Below are 21,988 nucleotides of genomic sequence, written 5' to 3'. Positions count from 1 at the left end.
GTTGTGGGTAGCTGGCGAGTGTCAGCCGACCCTGCGCCCTAGCTACCCAGGTGCTTTTCTCCTGATTATATTTTCTAGCATACAAAATAATAGTTTGCTTCATGACATTTTAGTACACATATATTTTTGTACTTTGCTCATATTGACTTTTAGTTACTACCCATTTTTTCATCCCAGTAGCCCCTTCCCCCGCCTCACCCCTACACTTTCATTCTGCATTCTACCTCCCACTCCTCATCATCTTCCTAACTTCCTCATCCTTCTTATTTTTGAGATAAGGTCTCACTGTGTATGTTGTGGTTAGTCTTGTAATTGCTAAATAGACTTGACTGTCCGTGAACTACTGGCCATCTTCCTGCCTAAGCCTTTCAGGTACTAGGATCACAGGTGTATACCACCACATCTAGTTCCCTTCTCCCATCCCCAAATAGAGATGGAACCCAGAGCTGTTTGCATACTAGGCACATGTTCTACCCATGTTCTGTCGCAAGCTCAGCAACTCTTCTTCTTATAAGCATCTCAGATTTCATTGAGGCTGTTAGTACATGCCTCTCTGATAACAGATTGCAGAGTAAGTGCTTATGTGACGTGAAGGAAGTACTTCTCAAATGCATAATATTTACAGCAACAAGACTGGATAGTATTTATTTTGAAAAAACCACAGATTCTCAACTGAGCAAGAAAACGGTGAAAATGTGTTTCATATTTCCTCATTGGAGTGCCTTGAACGTAATAGAATCTTCCACTTACCAGCTTAACCAGTCACCCCATTAGAGAAGCATCTATGCTAGCCACATCTATGTATAAACTGGGCTTTGTGCTATTTGTATCTGGATGAGTTTATGGTAATAACTAATCTGGAACATATTCTATTCATTAGGGATGCAGTTTGTCCTTAAAGAAAATGCTAATATCTACTTATCAGTGAGTGCATACCATGTGTGTTATTTTGTGATTGGGTTACCACACTCAGGATGATATTTTCTAGTTCCATCTATTTGCCTAAGAATTTCATAAATTCATTATTTTTTATAGTACTCCATTGTGTAAATGCACCATATTTTCTGTATCCATTCCTCTGTTGAGGAACATCTGGGTTCTTTCCAGCTTCTGGCTATTATAAATAAGGCTGCTACGAATATAGTGGAGCATGTGTCCTTATTACATGATGGAGCATCTTCTGGGTATATGCCCAGGAGTAGTATAGCTGTGTCCTCAGGTAGTACTATGTCCAATTTTCTGAAGAACCGCCAAACTGATTTCCCGAGTGGTTTTACTAGCTGCAATCCTACGAGCAATGGAGGAGTGTTCCTCTTTTTCAGACATCCTTGCTAGCATCAGCCATTCTGACTGGTGTCACTGAGATCACAGCAGTTTTGATTTGCATTTCACTGCTGACTAAGGATGTTGAACATTTCTTTAGGTGCTTCTCAGCCATTTGATATTCCTCAGGTGAGAATTCTTTGTTTAGCTCTGTACCCTATTTTTAAAAGTTATTTGGTTCTCTGGAGTCTAAATTCTTGCGTTTTTTTACATTGGATATTAGCCACCTATCAGATTTAGGATTGGTAAAGATCTTTTCCCAATCTTTTGGTTGCTGTTTTGTCCTATTGACAATGTCCTTTGCCTTATAGAAGCTTAGCAATTTTATGAGGTCCCATTTGTCAATTCTTGATCTTACAACACAAGCCATTGGTGTTCTGTTTAGGAACTTTTCTCCTGTGCCCATGTGTTTGAGACATTTTCCCACTTTCTCTTCTATTAGATTCAGTGCATCTGGTTTTATGTGGAGGTCCTTGATCCACTTAGACTTGAACTTTGTACAAGGAGATAAGAACAGATCAATTTGCATTCTTCTATAGGTTGACCGCCAGTTGAACCAGTACCATTTGTTGAAAATGCTGTCTTTTTTCCACTGGATGGTTTTAGCTCCCTTGTCAAAGATCAAGTGACCATAGGTGTGGGTTCATTTATGGGTCTTCAATTCTATTCCATTTATCTACCTGCCTGTCACTGTACCAATACCATTCAGGTTTTTTTTAAAGATTTATTTATTTATTATGCGTAAGTACACTGTAGCTGTCTTCAGACACACCAGAAGAGGACATCAGATCAGATTACAGATGGTTGTGAGCCACCATGTGGTTGTTGGGATTTGAACTCAGGACCTTTGGAAGAGCAGTCAGTGCTTTTAACCGCTGAGCCATCTCTCCAGCCCCCGACCATTCAGTTTTTATCACTATTGCTTTGTAATACAGCTTGATGTCAGGGATGGTGATTCCTCCAGAAGTTCTTTTATTGTTGAGAATAGTTTTTCCTATCCTGGGTTTTTCGTTATTCCAAATGAATCTGAGAATTGCTCTTTCTAACTCTATGAGGAATTGAGTTGGAATTTTGATGGGGATTGGATTGAATCTGTAGATTGCTTTCAGCAGGATAGCCATTTTTACTATATTAATCCTGCCAATCCATGAGCATGGGAGATCTTTCCATCTCCTGAGAAGATCTTCTCTTTCTTTCTTCAGAGACTTGAAGTTCTTGTCATACAGATCTGTTACTTGCTTAGAGTCACACCAAGGAATTTTATATCATTTGTGACTATTGTGAAGGGTGTTGTTTCCCTAATTTTTTTTTTCAGTTTGTTTATCCTTTGTGTAGAGGAAGACCACTGATTTGTTTGATTTAATTTTATATCCAGCCACTTTGCTGAAGTTGCTTATCACCTGTAGGAGTTGTCTGGTGATTTTGGGGGTCACTTAAGTATACTATCTTATCATCTGCAAATACTGATATTTTGACTTCTTCCTTTCCAGTTTGTATCCCTTTGGCCTCTTCTTGTTGTCTAAATGCTTTGGCTAGGATTTCGAGTACTACATTGAATAGTTAGGGAGACAGTGTGAAGCCTTGTCTAGTCCCTGATTTTAGTGGGATTGCTTCAAGTTTCTCTCCATTTAGTTTGATGTTAGCTACAGGTTTGCTGTAGATTGCTTTTACTATGTTTAGATATTGGCCTTGAATTCCTGATCTTTCTAAGACTTTTATCATGAAGGGGTGTTGGATTTTGTCAAATGCTTTCTCAGCATCTAATGAGATGATCATGTGGTTTTTTTCTTTGAGTTTGTTTATATAATGTATTACATTGATGGATTTCCGTATATTGAATCAAACCTGCATCCCTGGGATGCAGCCTACTTGATCATGATGGATGTTCATTTTGATGTGTTCTTGGATTCGGTTTGTGAGGATTTTATTGAGTATTTTTGCATTGGTATTCAAAGGGAAATTGGTCTGAAGTTCTCTTTCTTTGTTGGTTCTTTTGTGGTTTAGGTATCAGAGAAATTGTGGCTTCATAGAATAAATTGGCTAGTGTTCCTTCTGTCTCTATTTTCTGGAATAGTTTGAAGAGTATTGGTATTAAGTCTTCTTTGAAGGTCTGATAGAACTCTGCACTAAACCCATCAGGTTCTGTGCTTTTATTGTTTGGGAGACTATTAATGACTGCTTCTATTTCTTTAGGGTAACGGGACTGTTAAGATTGTTAATCTGATCCTGATTTAACTTTGGTACCTGGTATCTGTCTAGGAAATTGTCCATTTCATCCAGGTTTTCCAGTTTTGTTGAGTATAAACTTTTTGTAGTAGGATCTGATGATTTTTTTGGATTTCCTTAGTTTCTTTTGTTATGTCTCCATTTTCATTTCTGCTTTTGTGAATTAGGATACAGTCTCTGTGCCTTCTGGTTAGTCTGGCTAAGGGTTTATCTATCGTGTTGGTTTTCTCAAAGAACCAGCTCCTGGTTTGGTTGATTCTTTGTATAGTTCTTTTTGTTTCCACTTGGTTGATTTCAGCCCTGAGTTTAATTATTTCCTGCTGTCTACTCCTCTTGGGTGAATTTGCTTCCTTTAGTTCTAGAGCTTTCAGATGTGCTGTCAAGCTGCTAGTATAAGCTCTCTCCATTTTCTTTTTGGACGCACTCAGAGCTATAAGTTTTCCTCTTAGCACTGCTTTCATTGTGTCCCATAAGTTTGGGCATGTTGTGTCTTCATTTTTATTAAACTCTAAAAAGTCTTTATTTCTTCCTTGACCAGGTTATCATTAAGTAGAGCATTGTTCAGCTTCCAAGTGTATGTGTGCATTCCATTGTTTTTGTTGGTATTGAAGACCAGCCTTAGTCCATGGTTATCTGATAGGGTGCATAGGATTATTTCACTCTTCTTGTATCTGTTGAAGCCCGTTTGATGACTGACTATATGGTCAGTTTTGTAGAAGGTACCGTGAGGTGTTGTGAAGAAGGTACATTCTTTTGTTTTAGGATAAAATGTTCTGTAGATATTTGTTAAATCATTTGGTTTATAACTTCTGTTACCTTCACTGTGTCTCTGTTTAGTTTTTGTTTCCATGATCTGTCCAATGATGAGAGTGGGGTGTTGAAGTCTCCCACTATTATTGTATGAGATCCAATGTGTAGTTTGAACTTTGGTAAAATTTCTTTTATGAATGTGGGTGCCCTTGCATTAGGAGCATAGATGTTCGAAATTGAGAGTTCATCTTGGTAGATTTTTCCTTTTACCAATATGAAGTGTCCCGCCTTGTCTTTTTTGATGACTTTGGGTTGGAAGTCGATTTTATTTGACATTAGAATGGCTACTCCAGCTTGTTTCTTGGACCATTTGCTTGGAGAATTGTTTTCCAGCATTTTACACTGAGGTAGTGTCTCTTTGTCACTGAGGTGCATTTCCTGTATGCAACACAATGGGGGTCCAGTTTATGTATTCAGTGTGTTAGTCTATGTCTTTTTGTTGGGGAAATGAGTCCGTTGATATTAAGAGATATTAAGGGAAAGTGATTGTTGCTTCCTGATATTTTTGCTGTTAAAGTTGGCATTCTGTTCTTGTGGCTGTCTTCTTTTAGGTTTGTTGAGGGATTACCTTCTTGCTTTTTCTAGGACGTGGTTTCCGTCCTTGTATTGGAGTTTTCTATTTATTATTCTTTGTAGGGCTGGATTTGTGGAAAGATATTGTGTAAATTTGGTTTTGTCATGGAATTTTCTGGTTTTTCCATGTATGGTAATTGAGAGTTTTGTTGGGTATAGTAGCCTTGGTGGACATTTGTGTTCTCTTAGAGTCTATATGACATCTGCCCAGGATAAATCTGCCTTCATATGTTACTTGACCTTTTTCCCTAAGTGCTTTTAATAGTCTTTCTTTGTTTTGTGTATTCGGTGTTTTGATTATTATGTTACAGGAGAAATTTCTTTACTGGTCCAGTCTATTTGGAGTTCTGTAGGCTTCTTGTATGATAATGGGCATCTCTTTCTTTAGATTAGTGAAGTTTTCATCTATAGTTTTGTTGATGAGAGTTATTGGCCTTTTGAGTTAGGACTCTTCACTCTCTTCTATACCTATTATCCTTAGGTTTGGTCTTCTCCTTGTGTCCTGGATTTCCTGGATGGTTTGCCTTAGGATCTTTTTGCATTTTGTATTTTTTTGACTGTTGCATCAATGTTTTCTATGGTATCTTCTGCACCTGAGATTCTCACTTCTATCTCTTGTATTCTGTTGGTGATGCTTGCATCTATGACTCCTGATCTCTTTTATAGGTTTTCTATCTCCAGAGTTATCTCCCTTTGTGATTTCTTTATTGTTTCTACTTCTATTTTCAGATTATGAATGGTTTTGTTCAATTCCTTCACCTGCTTGATTGTATTTTCCTGTAATTCTCTAAGGGATTTTTGTGTTTCCTCTTTAAGGGTTCCTACCTATTTACCTGTGTTCTTCTGTATTTCTTTAAGGGAGTTATTCATGTCCTTCTTAAAGTCCTCTATCATCATCATGATAGATTATGATTTTAAGTCAGAATCTTGTTTTTCTAATGTGTTGGTGTATCCAGGACTTGCTTTTGTGGGAGACCTGGTTTTTGATGATGCCAAGTATCCATGGTTTCTGTCGGTATGGTTCTTGCGCTTGCCTTTCGCCATCTGTTTATCTCTGATGTTAGGTGTTCTTGCTTTCTCTGGCTGGAGTTTGTCCCTCCTGTGGGCCTTTATGCCTGTGTCAGCATTCCTAAGAGACCAGCTCTCTCCTGGCTGAACTTGTGCATGGAGGGCTGTGGAACAGCCCAAGCTCTGGGTGCAGATGGTGACCGGAAGGATCCTGTCCCAGTCGTTCCACTGTTCCTGTACAATGTGTGCTCCTTGCTGGTCCTGCCTTGGACAGTTATTGGAGAGAAAGTGGCTATCTAACCTCTGAGCCCTGGAGTGAAAGTACTCCTGGGAGATCAGCTCTCTTCTTGCCAGCCCCCTGTACAGAGGGCTGTGGAACAGCCCAAGCTCAGGGTGCAGATGGTGACTTGAAGGATGTTGTCCCAGCCCAGCTGCTCCACAGTTCCTGGGCCCTGTGAACTCCTGGCGGGCCCCCGCTCCAGAAAGTTATTGGAGAGAAAGTAAAGATTTCACCTCTTGGTCCAGGAGTAAGAGCACTCCTGGAAGAACAGCTCTCTTCTGGCAAGACCTGTACACAGTGGGCTGTGGAACAGCTTCAGCTCCCGGTTTAAAGTTTTTTTGTTTTGTTTTGTTTTGTTTGTTTGTTTTTGAATACTGTTATAAATGGAATTATTTCTCCAATTTCTTGGTACATGCTAGCTGTTTGTATATGGAAAGGCTATTGATTTTTATATGTTAATTTTACATCTTGATACTTAGTAAAGCACATATCAACTATAGGAGTTTTTGTGGAGTCTTTAGGGTCTTTATGTATAAAATCATCTGCACATAAGGTTACTTTGACTTCTTCCTTTCTTATTTGTATCCCTTATATCTCCTTCTAGCTAAGGCTTTAAGTGCTAGACTGGACAGAATAGGGCAAAGTAGATGCCCTGTCTTGTTCCTGAGTTTTTCTCTTGTTTGGGAAGATGCTGGCTATGGGCTTGCCTTTATTATATATCCCCTGTGTTCCCAGACTCTCCAAGAGTTTTGTCAAGAATGAATGTTGAATTTTGTCAAAGATCTTCTCTGCATCTAATGAGAGAGAGATGTCATGTGGTTTCTATTTTTTGAGTCTGTCTATGTGGTGGATTATGTTTAATAATTTATGTATGTTGAACCATCCCTGCATCTTTGGGATGAAGGTGACATGGTCATGGTAGATAATCTTTTTATTGTTGGGTTTTTTTTTTAATTTGGTTTGCAAGTATTTTTATTGAACTTTTCCATCATGTTCCTGCAGAAATAATTTTCTTCTTTTGTTGAGTCTTTGTCCAGTTTTAGTATCAGGGTAATACTGGCTTCATAAAAATAATTTGAGAATATCTTTGCTATGGAACACTTTGAGGAATATTGATGTTTCTTCTTTGAAGTTTTGATAGAATTCTGCACTGAATCCTTTTAGCCCTGGATTTTTAAGTTAGATTTTGTGGTTGTTTTTGTTTTTGTTTTTCAAGATAGGGTCTCACTACACAGTCCCGGCTGTCCTGAAACTTGCTCATGAGACTAGGCTGGCCTCAACCTCACATCCTCCTGCCTCTGCCACATGTTGAGATGAAAGGTATGTGCTATCACGCCCAGCTAAGTTGGAAGAGTTTTAATTGTTTCAACATTATCAGGTGTTATTTCTGTTTAAATTATTTCATGAGATGGCTCAGTGGGTAAAAGTGCCTGCAGTGCAAGGTGACTTGAGCTTAATTCCTGGAATCCAGAGAAAGGCAGAAGGAAAGAAACAATTCCATAAACATTGTTCTCTGATATTCTACACATGTGCCATGGCACATGCTTGCATGCACACACATCATGTATATATGCACACATAATAAAAAATAAATGTAAGTACCATTCTTAGTTTATGAGCTGTCATTTTCCAGTCTCTGCTCTTAACCAATGAAGGACCGTGGAAATGTTATTTCAGGCACTACCTGCATCACTGGGGGCATTAGTTTAAGAAAATGTGGTAGCATTGAAAAGGATTTTTAAAAGTCACTCAGTAGTTTGACAGCCTTTTTAGTGTGCCCTCAGAAATGCCCTCTTCTCCCAGTTCCCAGTCAGTTATGTTAAGTGTCCTCCTCAGAAGAGGACCAGCTGTACTCACAATGCTATTATCTTCAGACCTTGCTCTTTGCAAACCTTTCTTTGTGCTTTTTCTCCTTGTAGTTCTTCCTCTCATGATTTATCTGGCTCATGGGAGCATACAAGCCTACAGCGCACTTCTGACCACTTCAGCTCCATGGGCAGCATAGACAGCCTCGACCACAGCTCCCAGCTCTACCCATCTGGACACCTCTCATCTGCCAAGTCCAATAGCAGCATTGACCACCTGGGTGGCCACAGCAAGCGAGACTCAGCTTATGGCTCCTTTTCCACATGTTCCAGCACCCCTGACCACACCTTGCCCAAGGCTGATGCCTCTTCCACTGAGAACATTCTCTATAAAGTTGGCCTTTGGGAGGCCTCCAGACCAGGCAGCAGCCGACAAAGCCAGTCTACAGGTGATCCTCAGGGACTACAGGACAGGCCATCATGTTTCATACCTAGGGCTCCTGGTAACAGTAGTAAAAGTCCAAGGCCGGAGGATAATGTTGAGCCCAAAATAGCCACTCATGGGAGATCCAATTTTGGGCCTGTGTGGTATGTTCCTGACAAGAAAAAAGCCCCTTCTCCCCCACCTCTTGGACTTCCTTTGCGCAGTGATAGCTTTTCTGTGGCAGCCAGGGGCCGTGAAAAAGCCCGGGGCCCTCCATTCTCAGACTTGGCCAGTATGCAGCACTTTATCACCCTGCCCCATGTGCAACCCCGGGGGGACCATAGAATGGAAACTACCGATCGTCAGTGGAAGCTCACACACCTAAGCAGTGGCAAAGAAATAGGAAATGTGGGTTACCAGGCAGAAGGCCACCTGGATTGCCGTTGGCTATGCTCTGATGATAGGTCAGGTAGGCCCTCAGGGCCTCCAGGTAGGCTCCAATTCTCCGATGTGCACTTTCTGAAGTCTTATCATGGGAGCCAGCACCAACAGCAGTGCAGTGACGAGAGCCCAAGGGTCCCCTCATCACCAAGGGAACTGCTTCATATAACTCCTGGTGGAGGTCTGCAAGAGCCTCCTGAACCATCTCAGGATGACAACCCTACTCAGGTGAGGTGGCCTGGTTCTGCTAACCAGAAGCTAGATGACAGAGGGCGGAGCCACTATTTTCCTGGGTCCCTCAGGCAGCCTGTACAGGGGAGTGCCCAGGTTGTGATACCCCAAGGTGACTATTGGCATTCAGATACAACTCCTGTGGACCTTGAATATCCTCTCTTACGCCCAGTAGGCCAGAGGACCTACCTACAGCAGCATGAGGAGACTCCGGCCTCTCATGAAAAAGAGGGGTATCACCAGCTAAATGCAGGGATTGAAGGCTGCTGCTCTGGAATCCAAGAGCCTCCTAGAGCCAGCCGCACTGTGAGAACTGGTCTGCAGTGTCCTAGCAATGACTTCAAGTTAGTGGATGGAGAGAGTGGGAGAATTTCTCGTCAGAGGACACCCATGCTGCATTCTCTGACCCAAGATGGTGCATGGAGACCCGGGAACAGCAAGGATTGTGGAAATGATAAGCCACCACTGTTTGATGCCCAGGTGGGTAAACCCACACGGAGGAGTGACCGTTTTGCCACAACACTGAGGAATGAGATCCAAATGCGCAGAGCAAAGCTGCAGAAGAGCAAAAGTACAGTGACACTAGCTGGAGACAGTGAAGCTGAAGACTGTGCTGGTGACTGGAGAGCTGATGTGGGGGCAGTTCCAGAAGGTTCCTTCCCCAGCACCTATAAAGAGCACCTGAAAGAGGCCCAGACACGTGTTCTGAAAGCCACCTCTTTCCAACGCCGAGATTTAGATCCCACCCCAGCAGATCAGTATTCAGGACCATCAGAACACAGGACTTTTGACCACAGTGCCTCATCTTCTTTATCTTCTTTCCCTGGGGAGCCAGACTCTGCCCCACGCTTCTGTGAGACAGGTCTAGCCAAACCACCCTCTTCTGGAGGTGGTGTACCCCATGTTCTTCGAATTGGAGGCCGGAAACGGTTCACAGCAGAGCAGAAACTAAAGTCCTATTCTGAGCCAGAGAAAATAAATGAAGTGGGGCTCTCAGGGGCCTACCGTCCTCATCCTACTGTCAGGACACCTGAGGTAGATACCGTGGGTACATTTGCTGACAGGTGGAAGTTTTTTGAGGAAACAAGCAAATCTCTTCTCCAGAAGTCAGGCCAGAGGCAAGTTCACTGTGGGCTCCCAAGAGAGAAGACTGAGAGGCCACAAACAGGGCACCATGAATGTGAGAGTACAGAGCCCTGGTTCCAGAAGAGGTCACTGGCCACCTCCTGTGGAGAGATCCTCAGCGATGACAGAAAAGTCGAAAAGGCATCAGAGAAATTGAACCCACCCAGAAGGCTTGGAACCTTCGCAGAATATCAAGCATCTTGGAAGGAACAGAAGAAACCTTTGGAAGCCAGGAGTTCTGGACGATACCATTCAGCAGATGATATTCTGGATGCTGGTCTAGATCAGCAGCAGAGGCCACAATATATTCATGAACGGTCTCGTTCATCACCGTCCACAGATCACTACTCACAGGTATGCAGTGTATAATAAGCCACAACTTAGCTTGCACTGAGCACCACTTTAAGATTCTTAGGGCATATCCAACATATATGATAGCTCACTGAGATGAGAGAGTATCATTTCTAGTTTGAAAGATGAGGGGATGAAATGGCATCCAGCACTATCATTGTAAGTGCCATTTTTGTGCAGAAACATCTCTTTATTTCCAGCTCTCTCTTCCCTAACTTATACTTCACCATCTTTGTACCTAATTAGTTTGTATCTAGTCTCATGTTCAGCAAGTAACTCTAGGTGCTGGGAGACTATAGGAAGCAGTCACTTTATCTAGTGACGTGAAAATGGGTGATTTGTGTAAACATATACAAGCCATTTCTTTAAAGATTTTATTTTCATGTATATGTATGTTTGTATGCCACATGTGTGCTAGTGTCATGGATACCAGATGGATTCCTTAGAGCTGGAGTTACAGGAAATTGTAAGCTGCCTAATGTGGGTGCTAAGAACTGAACTCCAGTCCTCTCCAAGAGCAGCAAGGATTCTGCTGAACCATTTCTCTAGCAAACCCCACCCATCTACTTTTAAATATTGATATGGGGTGGGGTGGGGTTAAAAATAATAAAATTGATGTCATTTACTATCTAGTATTTATTTTATTTATACCTGCCCCTCAGTTCCTAGGGTTGAAATTTATACTTTCTAGACAATCAGTCTACTATGGATCTATAACCACAGTTGTCTTTTTACCTTACTTTTCTTTTTTGAGACAGGATCATTTTGCAGTTCAGACAAATCTTGAACTTGTGGTCCTCTTTTCTCAGTACTTAAGATTATAGAGTTTTGCTCTGGTAAAATGCATTTAGTGATGCATTAATCTAATCCACTGTTTCTCCCCTTATAGTACTGGGAGTAGAACCTAGGGCCTCATGATTATTAGGCTATATCATCTTACTTGAGCTATGCCCACCATACCAGGCCCTCTTGCACTGTTTTAAGTTTGATGTTTGAGTTAACTTTGGGCTTTTTAGAAAACTATATATTCTTATCAGTATTTTAGTGTTCAGTGTCAGTCACTTTTCCTGTGCTTCTCTTCTTCCTCTGTTTCTCTCTGTGTTTTTTCTATGTATCTGACCTGTGGGGGGAAATGTAACAATATAGTATTAACAGTCTCATTTTCTTATAAAAGGAGGAGTAGTAACTTTTTAGAAGCTACCCATCATGTTGTGCATGAAGGGATAGTTGCCTGTTGGCTTTTGGCATTTGGTACTGAAACTCCATGCAGAGCTAGGGAAAGCTTGTTTCTGCTGTTTCTAGAACTCTGATTTATCTACAGTTCAGTATGATCTCTGAGAACTCTGTGCCTTCTCAGTTAGGACTAAGAGCCCAGCCCCCACAAGTCCTAGACCGTGAGGTTTCACAGTAATGACTTGTGACCAGCTGTCTTTTATTGTGTTTCTTTTAGCCAATTGTGTCACATGGTAACAGCTCTCACATAGGAGTTCTGTTTCCTGCTTAGAACTGAAGTGGATGCAGGGGTCCTAGGTCAGTGGTCTCAATAAAGTGCCTTGCAGAAATGAACAGCCATGTCCTGTGACCAGGTCTCAAGTCTGAAACAACGGGTCTTACCACAGGCATTGTGAGACAGGCACACAAAGTGAACCCACAAATGAAGGGTTTCATAATAACAGCTGTCTTAGGCATGCAGGCAGTTTGATGACTCCGTGTCTTACAGTGTTGTTCTTCACAGGAAGTGCCTGTTGAACCAAACAGGCAGGCAGAGGACTCTGGTGACCACAAAGAAACACTTCTCTGTACACTACAAGCTGAGGAGGGATGCTCTGCTCCAAGGTAGGTAAATGGTGGATTTGGGATTGCTGAAAAGTTGTTTTAAGGGTGAACAACTTTATGGAAGGTGAATGCTAGGCTAACAGAATAAGTCTGGGTTTTGCTAATTGAGTGTGATTTCCATCACTGAGATCTTAAAGTTTGGAGGAGAGAAAACCTGTGGGTTCTGCAGCCCTGCCCAGAGAAGCAGGGCAGTAATAGCCTTTAGTGTTCTAAAAATGACTGTTGTAATTTTCTTCAGTGAAATGCTTTATGAGGACAAAATAAATGTCCAGTTTAAAATCCTTGAACAAAGTACTTAACTGAAGGGATACTTTTACTGTCTGGCACACAGCTGTGTTTGTAGGCCATGGTCTCAGTATTGTCTCAAAGGATTTTGGCCAAATTTTCTAAATTGGGCTTATTTAATGAGTTAACCTGAGCTTTAAAATAGAAGTCAATTGACTCTCCAGAGAGAGGCAAGATCCATGTTGTTCCAGTGTGGCCTGAAACAATCAATTCCAGATTGTTGGAGTGGATAACTATTGAGCTCTGCCTAGGATAAATTTGATTAGATGTGCACACATTGTGATCTTGCCCTTTCTGTGGAAGGCGAAAGTGAAGAGTGTATATTTGCAGATGTACTATAACCCTGGGTTACAAGGGCTGGTGGAAGGATGCAAATCAGCATGCACCACAATCTTTCTAATGCCTTGTACATCCTATGTGGCTGATGTGATATGCAAACGAAACACTGACTTCAAAGCTCAAGGTTCCATTGCAGAAATAACCAATTTAGATGAATGCTCTCAAGAGCTTTATGTTGGGGTCTTATTTCACATGTTTTTCTACTAACTGTTGTTAGCTCTATTCAAGAGTATCACATGTTTATGTGACTCTGAGGTGACCAGATTGATACTCTGTGTGCCTACCTCAGAAATCCCTGCCATTACTTAACAGTCTGCACAGCTAAACCGATGCACCCATGGGTAAGAAAGGCTGCTGAATAATCCGCCTACAGAATTTAGCAGTGTCTGAGGAGGACAATTAGAGCTTTATTCCTGGATTCTGAGTCAGTCACGTGCTGAGCACCAGCTGTGCAGGGTAGTGGGGTGCAGCACACTGCTATGTATAGAGAATGTCACCATGGACAGCTATAATGTGCATGTGGTGTGTGTGCACATGTGATTATGTATGTCAGTGGCACTGTCAGAGCTTACAGGGATATGAGGAAGGGAGGAGGGGCCCTCTGCTTTATTTATCATGGCTGTGCCTCTCAGCTGACTGCTTAACTACTCTGAAGAAATTAGTTCCAGTAGCAATCTGCTTTTGAGTTACAAACTTAGCAATTTTCAGAATTGCGATCTCGTGATCTCTCCCTCTCCCTCCCTATCTCCCTCTTCCCCCTCTCTGTGTGTGTGTGTGTGTGTGTAAGTGTAAGAGTGTCAAGCCAATGAAATTCTGTAATAGGAATGTTAAAAATTCATTTTCAGTTTTTTCCAGAGATTATTTATACATTTCTGGAGGGTCAGCAAGAAATAATATGCTTGGGACATTAAAGAATAATAAAAATAAGGGTGTTACAGAGGTGACTCATTGGAACCAGGTTCAAATCCTCGCACCCACATGGCAGCTCACAACTGTCTTCTGATGCCCTCATATAGAAACACATGCAGGCAAAATATCAATGAACTTTAAAAAATGAATAATAAAAGTTTATAATGCAGAGATGTAAAGATACCTAGTATCCCTGCACAGGTTTAAATAAACATAAACATGTCTCTATAAGAAATTAATTATTGATCTGCTAATTGATGCTTGGAAATAAATGGTTTTGTTGTGTTTTGTTTAGACAACACAAAAACGTTGAAATAGACATTTTTTGTTTACTGGTTATTCATCCAAATCAAATAGAAATAACTTTTTTAATTTAAAATTTTCTTAATTTTTGAGATACAATGTCACTTCACACCCAAAAACTCCCTGCATAGTGTAGCACAGGTTGTCATCAAATTCATGCTGATCTTCCTATCTCAGAACTTGCTGGGGTTTCAGGGAAGAGGTATTATATTACATGCAGCTAGTAACATCTTTTTTGTACATGTATATAAGATCCTGTAGGACATTACTGTGTAGCAAGGAAAGAATTACAAGTATTTAGAGCTAAACAGAAAGTACATAATTGTACATTTTTTTGGTGGTTGGGGGAACTGCCCGTTCAGCATATGCCTGTAATCCCAGCCCTCAGGCTGAGGAGGGAGCTCATAAATTCAAGATCAACTCTAGGCTGTAGAGCAAGACCTTCTCTAGTATAAACAAACAGACAAACAAAAAGGTACAGGAAACATCAGAAATCAGTGGAGATTAAGGGGAAAACAAAGCACTGGGTAGCCGGGAAGGCTGATCACAAAATGGCAGATCCAGTGGCATTTTTCTCCCCTCCATCACACTCGGTCTTGAGCAGCCCACCTCACTTGTTCTGACTATCTTCCCTGTTCTGGAGATATTTTCCTAGAGATTTTTACTGTTCTCAGGGATTTCAGACTGAATATTCAAGTTTATTACAACCAGCATGGTCTGTTTCTTGCAAATGCATTCAATCACTGACTTGAGAGTCACTTAAATGTTCAATATGTGACTTCTAAAGGCCTATCTATTGTTAAAAAAAGAAAAATATGTTCTCACAGGGGCTAGTGAGATGGTCCACCTAGTAAAGGACCCTGCCACCAAGCCTGTGGACTTGAGTTCCATCCTTGGAATACATATAGTCAAAGGAGCAACCAGCTCCTCTGTTGTCCTCTGATTGTCTTTTATGTAGACTCCATCTACTTGCTATGTCCTCATTTGTTTACATTGTGGGTCTCTCTGTTCCTAATCTCTAGTTCTTACAAGGACACCAAACAGATTAGTTTTGAGCCACCCTAGTGACCTCATTTCTCCTTAATCACCACTTTAAATGTCTCGTTTGCCTACATAGTTATACTCTGAGCTACTGAAGATATAGGACTTCAACACATTAATTTGGGAGAGGTCTCAATTCAGTTCCTTACACTAGGAGAGATGACCATGCTGGTTGTAATAACCATACACCTTTCCCATACACCTTTTATGCTGGTGAGTTTTGTTCTTCTGTCAGCTTTCTCACACTCACAAGTGAAGGGAGAGCACTTACAATGGAGAGTAATAAAGGAGCTTCTGTCTTATATGTGGCTAATGGGGCAGCAAGATGGTAGGTAGTTGGAGCCTTCGGAACACTGTATAACTGCAGCCTTATTGTATAGCTCCCAACTCTGTTCTGTAATTCTGCTTTTCAGAGTTTGGCTTTGTAAGACATTTTTCTTCTTAACATCAGGTTAAGAACATGATGGCTCCTTCCTTTTCTGTCCTTTCCTCGACCAGAACTCCTTTTCTCAGTCCTTTGTTAGAAAATTTTGTTTGACCAGGTGTAATTGGCTTCCTAGAATTCCTAAAATGCTTAAATTCTACCCTTTCTCTCTCTATTTTTCCATTTCATGCCACGGCTTTTTAAATTAGCCAGTCATTAGTAGACACTAAGGTTAAACCCAGCCAATAAGGAACAGGCAACCCGACTCCCTTACCTTAGGGATAAAAGACTGAAACCATCTAGGTGATATGTGCTGCAATTCCACTAGCTTTATCCTGGGGCAGAGCATACCCTTTTTGCAAAAAGCAATTGCCATACTGAGTTACTTTCATTTTGTTCATGTATTACTTTTTGTAACACAAAAATTAGTTTTTCCTTATACCCTCAAAGTAGATGCCCATTATATTGTGAACAATGATGTCTTCTGCCGATTGGGGTAGTGGGGAGAGAATGATACCATGAATATATTTCCACCCCATTGTCCTGTTCTCTGGACTCTCCCTCCTCATTTCTGATAGGCAATTTGGAAGAACAGGATTTTAATTTTTCACTGTTTGTCAGACATAGTTTCTATATAGATTAGGTGCCAAATAAATGGTTGGTGAATGAATACACTGGTGAATTGATAGATGGGTGAGGGAACAGACAGATAAACCAGTCCTTGGGTAGATGGATACAGAGAAGGGTAGGTAGCTGAATGAATGGTTGGACGCCTGAATAGATGAATAGGCAGATAGATAGAAGGATGAATGAGTTGATTATGGATGGATATGTCGTTATGAATATAGTCTAGGGCTCTTCAATTAGATTCATTTTCCCTGCCAGTCAAAGACATAAAACGCAAGAACAATCGTGAGCATGACAGGTAGCAACAAATGAACACAAACAGAATCAGCAGTTCAAAGGCATTTATTTATTGGGGATGAGGAAACATGTTTATGCAATAGACGCACAGAGAAAAATGACCCTTTCTAAAGCCCGGGGGGAGGAGAGGAATCAGAAAGCTAAAAATCCAGTCTGTTCACAAAAGAGCTGGGGATTTTTAAAGTCTCTGAAGAGTTTTCCTCGAATGATTTAAGGTTTGAAAACAGGATGGTTAATTGGCCCAACTGTTATGTAGAATGTCCTGATGCTGCTGTGAACTTGTTGAACCAGTCCATCAGCAGCCACCCTACTGCCAGGAAGAAAGCCCACAAGGTCTTAAAGGTCAGGCTTTTGACTCAGGTTTGGAGGGTGAGGAGGAAACCAGACATCTTAGAAGCTCACCAGTTTTAGGAAGTAGCCAGGGCATCTCTCTGATGGCCTACCAAAGAGTTTGTCTAACTCATTATCCCTCAGTTAGGTAAATGGTTGTTTGGATTGATAAGTGAGGGGTTGTTGGAGGCGTGGGTAGGGGATACTAAACAGTGAATGAGCAGACAGAAGGAAGAATAGGTGAGTAGATGAGTAGATGGCTTGCTGCTCAATCTTCCTTGAGTCCTTGATCAGCATTCCATCGTAGTATATGCTCTGCGTTGAAATTTTACTAAAGATTACTAACGTTTAGTTAAATATTAGTAAGTGAAATGGGCTTTACTATCTGCACTTGTTCCAGAGTTAAGAAGACATAAGCATCTCAGAAGAAATCATTAAACTGACTTGTTTTCTACAATCATATTTTAACCTCTATAAGAAAGTTAACATACTACGTTTGAGTTTTGCTCCTTACATTTGAGCTTCTCCTGGGATGTGCTACAGAATTGGGCTGAGATGAGATCTGGGGGTGACCACCACAGCTGATTTGTCATTGACTTCAAGATTGTATTTTATTGGGATGGGGGAGAAGGAAAGAACTTACTCCTATAGAGGAATTCTGAAAACTGAATTCATGTGAGGGAAAAATCTTTAGAGACATTTTGCTGTAATATACATTAACCAACAAAGCAAACTCACTTTGTGTTGTTTGCTCTTGAGAGAGAACTTGATGTGTAGAAATTATGTGAAGACCAATTTCCTCTTTAGAAAACCAGCTTCTGCCAAGTGGATTTTGGAAGTAACAGAGATTGATTATGGGAGAGCTCTACCCTGTGTTCATGGCTCTAGGGCAGATGTTTATTGTCTCTGGCCCTCAATTAGCTGTCCAGCAATTGCAGCCTGCGTTTTCTAAAGGACTGTGCTAGGTAATTATACATCCAGTGCTGGGTGGGTCAGGCTAAAAAGGTGAAACTTAAGCTTAGATGTAGAGGGATAGGGGAGGGTGGACAGGGATGAGGAAGCAGAGCTTCCATTTCATAAGACCAGGCAGAATTCTGAACTGAAGCACTCTTTCTGTTTATGCAAACATAAGACCATCATCCCAAAAATGAAAAACAGCAACTGCCAGAAAAAGACAGAGGCATAAGACTAGTTGGTTGGTTGGTTGGTTGGTTGGTTGGTTGGTTGGTTGGTTTCTCGAGATAGGGTCCCTCCATGTAGCCCTGGCTGTTCTGGAGCTTACTCTGAAGACCAGGCTGGACTCAAACTCATAGAGAACCACCTAAGATTAAAGATGTGTGCCACCACACAGGGACAGACTTTGTTTTCATGTCTATTATTAGTTTCTCTTATCATTGTTGCGACAAAATACTGAAAAAGTAGCTTAAGGGAGGGTGTATTTTGGTTCATAATTGGAGGGTACTATTCTCAATGGTAGGAAACTCATGACAGCAGAAGTGTGAGGCAGCTTCAATTTGCATCCTTAATCAGGAATCAGGAGAAATGAATGCTGCTGCTTAGCTCACTTTCTCCTTTTATTCTGCCCATGGGATGGTACTGCCCATACATAGGGTGAATCTTCTCACCTCAATTAACCCAATCTAGAAATGCCCTTATAGACATTTAGTTTTCAGAGTACTAAAAAGTAGGCTCTAGAAGCAGGCAGCCTCTTATGAGTATAGGCAAGAAAGCTTGACTGACTTTTCCCTTTGCTACTTTCTCTGTATATTAGCTCTTGTATATTAGAGCTATGAAACTATAACGATTCTTAGGAAAGCAAAGGCCTGTTGAGGTTAAGCTATCTAATAAGCAGCTACAGGAATTGGAACTCTTGACTTTCCTTAACACACATAGGCTTTGTAGGTACATACATGGGGGCGGGGTATCCTCAATGTTATTATTTGTTTGTAAGCTTACCTTAAATCCCAGTTTCTTAAGCTGTGGGTCATAACCTCAGGTTGTGTTACCTAACTGAATGTGAGTCACAGGACTTTGATAAGAATAAAATATTTCTAAATATATAAGGTAAAACCATATTAAAAGTCAAATGGGTAAGAAATCTGAAATGTTTATAGCAGTGTTGACCCATGGTGTGTGTATCTCATGACTGTGCTGCAGCCTTGGTTCTGAACACACAGCAGGATATACTTTGTCACAATGTGCATTGCCAGCAGGCTTTGCTTGAAATACCTTGACTCCAATTTGAAAGTGCTACATGTTATATATTTGGGAAGGAAAACAAAGGACAAAGAGAGATGATATATGAATAGGGACCACAGTACCCTGAGAAGTGTCTTTGTCAGCTTTTCTCAAATACAACCCTCAGTGCTTTTGTTTTGTTTTTGTTTTGCTACATTGAGATAAGGTCTTGCTATGTAGTCTATCTGGCTTGGAACTCACCATGTAATCCTAGCTAGCTATGAGCTTATAGTCTTCCTGCCTCAACCATCCAACTAGTGGGATCCCAAGTACACACATCATTCTATCTAGTAGAAAATGAACCCTTTTATAGCTGGGCCTATTACCCTCCATATTAAGCTGACATAGATTTTGCAGTTTGTTTGCATACAGATTTGCCAAATTGTTCAGTGGTTATAGACTAGCAGCTCTACAAACAGAGAAAATAAAACAGGTTTTAAATATCCTTTCAGATTATTTAATTACAATTAACACTAAAAGGTAGCTTTACAGTGATGCTAGTTTAAGAATATTACTTCTGTTCATTTATCTTATCCATCAAATCTGTCTTCCTACATAGACACAGCTAATGTGAATTGATGCTGTGATGTTTATCTAATACTAATAATTCAATCAGCTATAAATGGGGAGAAAGAGGGAGGGAGGGAAGGAGGGAGGGAGGGAGAGAGAGAGAGAGAGAGAGAGAGAGAGAGAGAGAGAGAGAGAGAGAATGAATATGAATGAATGAATAAATAAATATTTCTAAAGTGCAGCCCTCACCTAAGTCTTAATCCCATAGGAAGGACCAGGGCTACCTTGAAGACTGGTTAGGAAATATCAAAGGTGGGTAAGCCTGGAAGAGATTGGAAAGGAAGGAGATCAGACACACACACACACACACACACACACACTGAGGACACATTTCAGGGTCCCTGAATCCTATAATGAATAAAGCTGGAACATTTGAAGCAACAAAATAAAATAGTGATAGATATCAGCCAACATTTAAAATAAATTCATGGTGTTTACAAAAATGAATGAGTAAATTAATACATGGTCAGTAGACAAGTGTATCATGCAGACAAAATGTGAGTATACTCTACTCTCATGATTGTGATCTAAAGTATCTCCCAGAGTTGCTATACTAAAGGCGTGGTAGCAACCTGATGGCTTTTGAGAAGTAACTAGATATTAAGAGCTCTAAGCAAGTAAGTTGAGTACTGGGGGATGGTAGAATCTTTTGGAGCTGGGTGTGATTGGTGGAAGCGTGTCACCTGAGTCTATCCTTGGCTATCTTACCTTCAGTCTCCATCCTCCTTTCTGCTTCCTGAATGCTATACAGTCATAGCACCATATTTACCAGAGGTGCTGTGATATTTTGACCTTACTTCATATAATTGGCCACTGTGATACCTTGCCTCACTCAGGCTCAAAGCAAAGCAATGGAATCAGGGTAATCTTTGATTGAATCTTTAAAATGATGAACCAAAATAAAGCCTTTATCCTTTAAGTTAATTTTTTCAGATATTTTGTTACAGCAGTGGGAAAGTTTAGTTTGTCTATCCTCAAGGAGGTGGAGCATAACTCTGGGCCTTCAGTAATATAATAACATTCTATAGAAGAATGCAGACAGAAGAGTATGGAGAAAGCTTACAAATTAACCACATGATTGGATTGATACCATAGAAATAAGACATGTTAGCAGTATGTACCCTTTGTATGGCGATAACAAATGATAATTCACCTCTGTAGTTTTTACCTAGAAACTCATAGACATAATCTAATTATAAGGGGAGGGAAAATCAAATGAATAACATGTTACAGGTGCCTGAAAAATCCTTAGAAGTATCAAAAATACCAAAACAAAGGGAAGTCTAATTATTTATCTCCTACTCCATTCAGGATGATGGAGCAAAATATCTTAGACTAGAAGATCAAAGCTGCTCACCTCATACCATCAAGAAGTAGAAAGGGAAGGGGTGGACTTAGGATAAGATAGTGTCTTCAAGGGCATACACTCCAGTGTGTCTAGTCATAGCCAAAAGGTTCTACTACCGTGTATTTCTATTGTTGTTTGAGGTATGGTCTCACTATATAGTCCTGGATGGCTTGGATCTCATTCTGTAGACCAGGCTGGCCTCACTCAGAAAGATCCTCCTACCTCTGCCTCCTGGGTGTCAGGATTAAAACCATGTAGTACCATGCAGACACCACTAGGTATTTCAAACCATTCTGGAGGCTGAAGTCCAAGGTTAAGGCATAAGCAGATTTGGTGCCTTGTGAGATCTCATTTTCTGGCCTAAAGATAAACATTTTTTCCCTCTGTGTTCACACATAAAGACACTAGTCTGACTATTGAGATAGACATTTGCATGAACTTTTATTCCCCAAGTGCTCTACCTCACAGTTCTTAAGAGGTTAAAGTCACTTGGTTGGTTGGTTTTTAAGAAAGGATTTGACTATAGCTTAGGTTATCTATGAATTTACAATCTTCTTGCCTCACCCTCTGCTGTGTGACATTGTTCCTTGAGAGATGTGAACAAATGTCACTCATCCCAGATAGGGATCTGATGACAAACCAAAGTACAGATAGTGCCAAAGTCCAACTTGGTGAATGTCTTAGTCAGGGTTTCTATTCCTGCACAAACATCATGACCAAGAAGCAAGTTGGGGAGGAAAGGGTTTATTTGGCTTACACTTCCATGCTGCTGTTCATCACCAAAGGAAGTCAGGACTGGAACTTAGACAGGTCAGGGATCAGGAGCTGATGCAGAGGCCATGGA

At 40.9% G+C, this 21,988-nt stretch overlaps 1 protein-coding gene across 4 annotated transcripts in view; it reads left to right on the top strand.

Moving 5' to 3' along the window:
- Window positions 1-21,988, top strand: part of Shroom2 (shroom family member 2) — a 172,040-nt gene that overhangs the window by 111,235 nt on the left and 38,817 nt on the right. For 3 of the 4 annotated variants that reach the window (XM_021153607.2, XM_029473112.1, XM_029473111.1), the window contains exons 4-5: window positions 8,140-10,600; window positions 12,333-12,433. The exons of the other annotated variant lie outside the window; for it this stretch is intronic. In XM_021153607.2, the coding sequence (XP_021009266.1) occupies window positions 8,140-10,600; window positions 12,333-12,433 (2,562 nt within the window). The remainder of the gene's footprint in view (window positions 1-8,139; window positions 10,601-12,332; window positions 12,434-21,988) is intronic. 4 annotated transcript variants of the gene reach the window in all.

This window comes from Mus caroli, chromosome X (assembly GCF_900094665.2).
Source record: "Mus caroli chromosome X, CAROLI_EIJ_v1.1, whole genome shotgun sequence".
Classification (NCBI taxonomy): domain Eukaryota; kingdom Metazoa; phylum Chordata; class Mammalia; order Rodentia; family Muridae; genus Mus; species Mus caroli.
This window is presented reverse-complemented; position numbering and strand designations above follow the sequence as displayed.